General features: G+C 54.0%; 1 protein-coding gene across 1 annotated transcript in view; it reads right to left on the bottom strand.

Annotated features, from left to right (window-relative positions):
- DIS3L2 (DIS3 like 3'-5' exoribonuclease 2) overlaps window positions 1-1,474 on the bottom strand; it is a gene marked incomplete at its 3' end in the record, with an annotated part of 319,919 nt that overhangs the window by 205,325 nt on the left and 113,120 nt on the right. The window contains exon 6 of the mRNA XM_045294312.1: window positions 1,163-1,397. Coding sequence (XP_045150247.1) covers window positions 1,163-1,397 — 235 coding nt within the window. The remainder of the gene's footprint in view (window positions 1-1,162; window positions 1,398-1,474) is intronic.

Below are 1,474 nucleotides of genomic sequence, written 5' to 3'. Positions count from 1 at the left end.
TGAGGAAAGATCTGGTCCTGTGGTCACATCCCTCTGGTGGCAGTAAAGGCAGGACTCCATCACCGACGCTATTCGACAATGCGATGAACTCAAAGAGGAGGCCGGTGGCATACAAGGGTGTTCAGAGGGAACCAATGGGAAGAAGCAGAGTGAAACTCAGGAACAGCATCCAGAGCCCAGGCCCTGAGCAGCGAGACCACCAGGTCTAAGGAGGCCACAGAGACTGTCTGGGGAGTCTGGGGGAGCAGGGGCTGCTTCCCTCACAACAAACTGGCCAATGGGCAAGTTCACTCCTGTGTGAGCAGCACTTGGCACCTGGCAGCTGCCCTGCTCTCAGGGTCCGCTTGTCAGCAGGGGAGTCAGAACTAGAGGAGGTGTCACTTCCGGAAAACATTCCAGCTCCTTCAGGACAGCCGTGAAGGGCCTGCGCCCATCCTGCTCACAGGGTGTCTGTGAAACATCCTCCCTTAGTAATCTTCTGGTATTTCTTCCAGTCCTTCCTGGTAGCTGTGCCAGAACCTTCTCCCCGATAAGCTGATTATCTCGTCAGCCTGGGCCGGGTCAGTATTGTTTCATTTTGCTCCTCGCCTCCACATGCCTCCAGGCTCCCCTAGTGGGACCAGGTAGAGTCCTTGGTTCCAGCCCTGCAGCAGTGGGTCTCCATTTGCTTTCTTGTGTCCTGAGGGCTCCTGGCATAGGTTTCTATCATAGAAATGACCCCTGGCTTCTTAAAGGGTTTAGAGTTCATACATGTTCATCCTAAATCTAATCTGTATGCATTCAAGGTGGTCTCTCTCTCCCCCCACCATCAAGGCAGAAAGACTTTAAAATGTGCTGAATCAAAGCAAAGTCCAAGTTCAAGTGAGAAACAGTTTAACGCCATGAATATCACAGAGAGGGTGGGAGTGGGCTCCAGGTGGGAAATGGGACCCTTCAGCACAGGCCTGAACCTATCCTGAACAGGGCACCAGCACCCCTGGGCCCTCGGCTCCACCTCCCTCGTCTCCCAACCAGATGAGCAGCAGGGAGCCATGAGCCTCAGACCTCCTTCTCCACAGAGACAGAGAAGATCCCAGGCCACACAGCACAACTCAGAGGGAAACCCAGTACTCGGACCACTCAGCTTCCTGAGACAGCGGGCCACCCACCGCCTGATACTCACCTTTCTCGGGAACACACACTGAGAGTTTCTGAATGCCATCAACCAGCGTTCTGTGTGCATGGCTGTTTCCATCTTCGGCATCGCTGCCATCACACTGAGCCTCTACAATGACATCAGGACTGTCATTGTAGCCCTTCGAGGACTGGGCTGGGGGTTTGCGTCCACACAGCTCCTCAGGAACGTTGGCTTCATGGGCAGAGTCAGCCTCTTTGTCGTTGCTCTCAAGCTTGATTACCTGAAGAAGACAGAAATGCTCTGCTAAGTCACAGTGTGTGTGTGTGTGTGTGTGTGTGTGTGTGTGTGTGTGTGTGT

This window comes from Echinops telfairi, unplaced genomic scaffold, assembly GCF_000313985.2.
Source record: "Echinops telfairi isolate 266 unplaced genomic scaffold, ASM31398v2 ScPeMD7_3;HRSCAF=10, whole genome shotgun sequence".
Classification (NCBI taxonomy): domain Eukaryota; kingdom Metazoa; phylum Chordata; class Mammalia; order Afrosoricida; family Tenrecidae; genus Echinops; species Echinops telfairi.
Note: the sequence above shows the minus strand (reverse complement) of the source record. Positions and strands in the feature narration are given on the sequence as shown.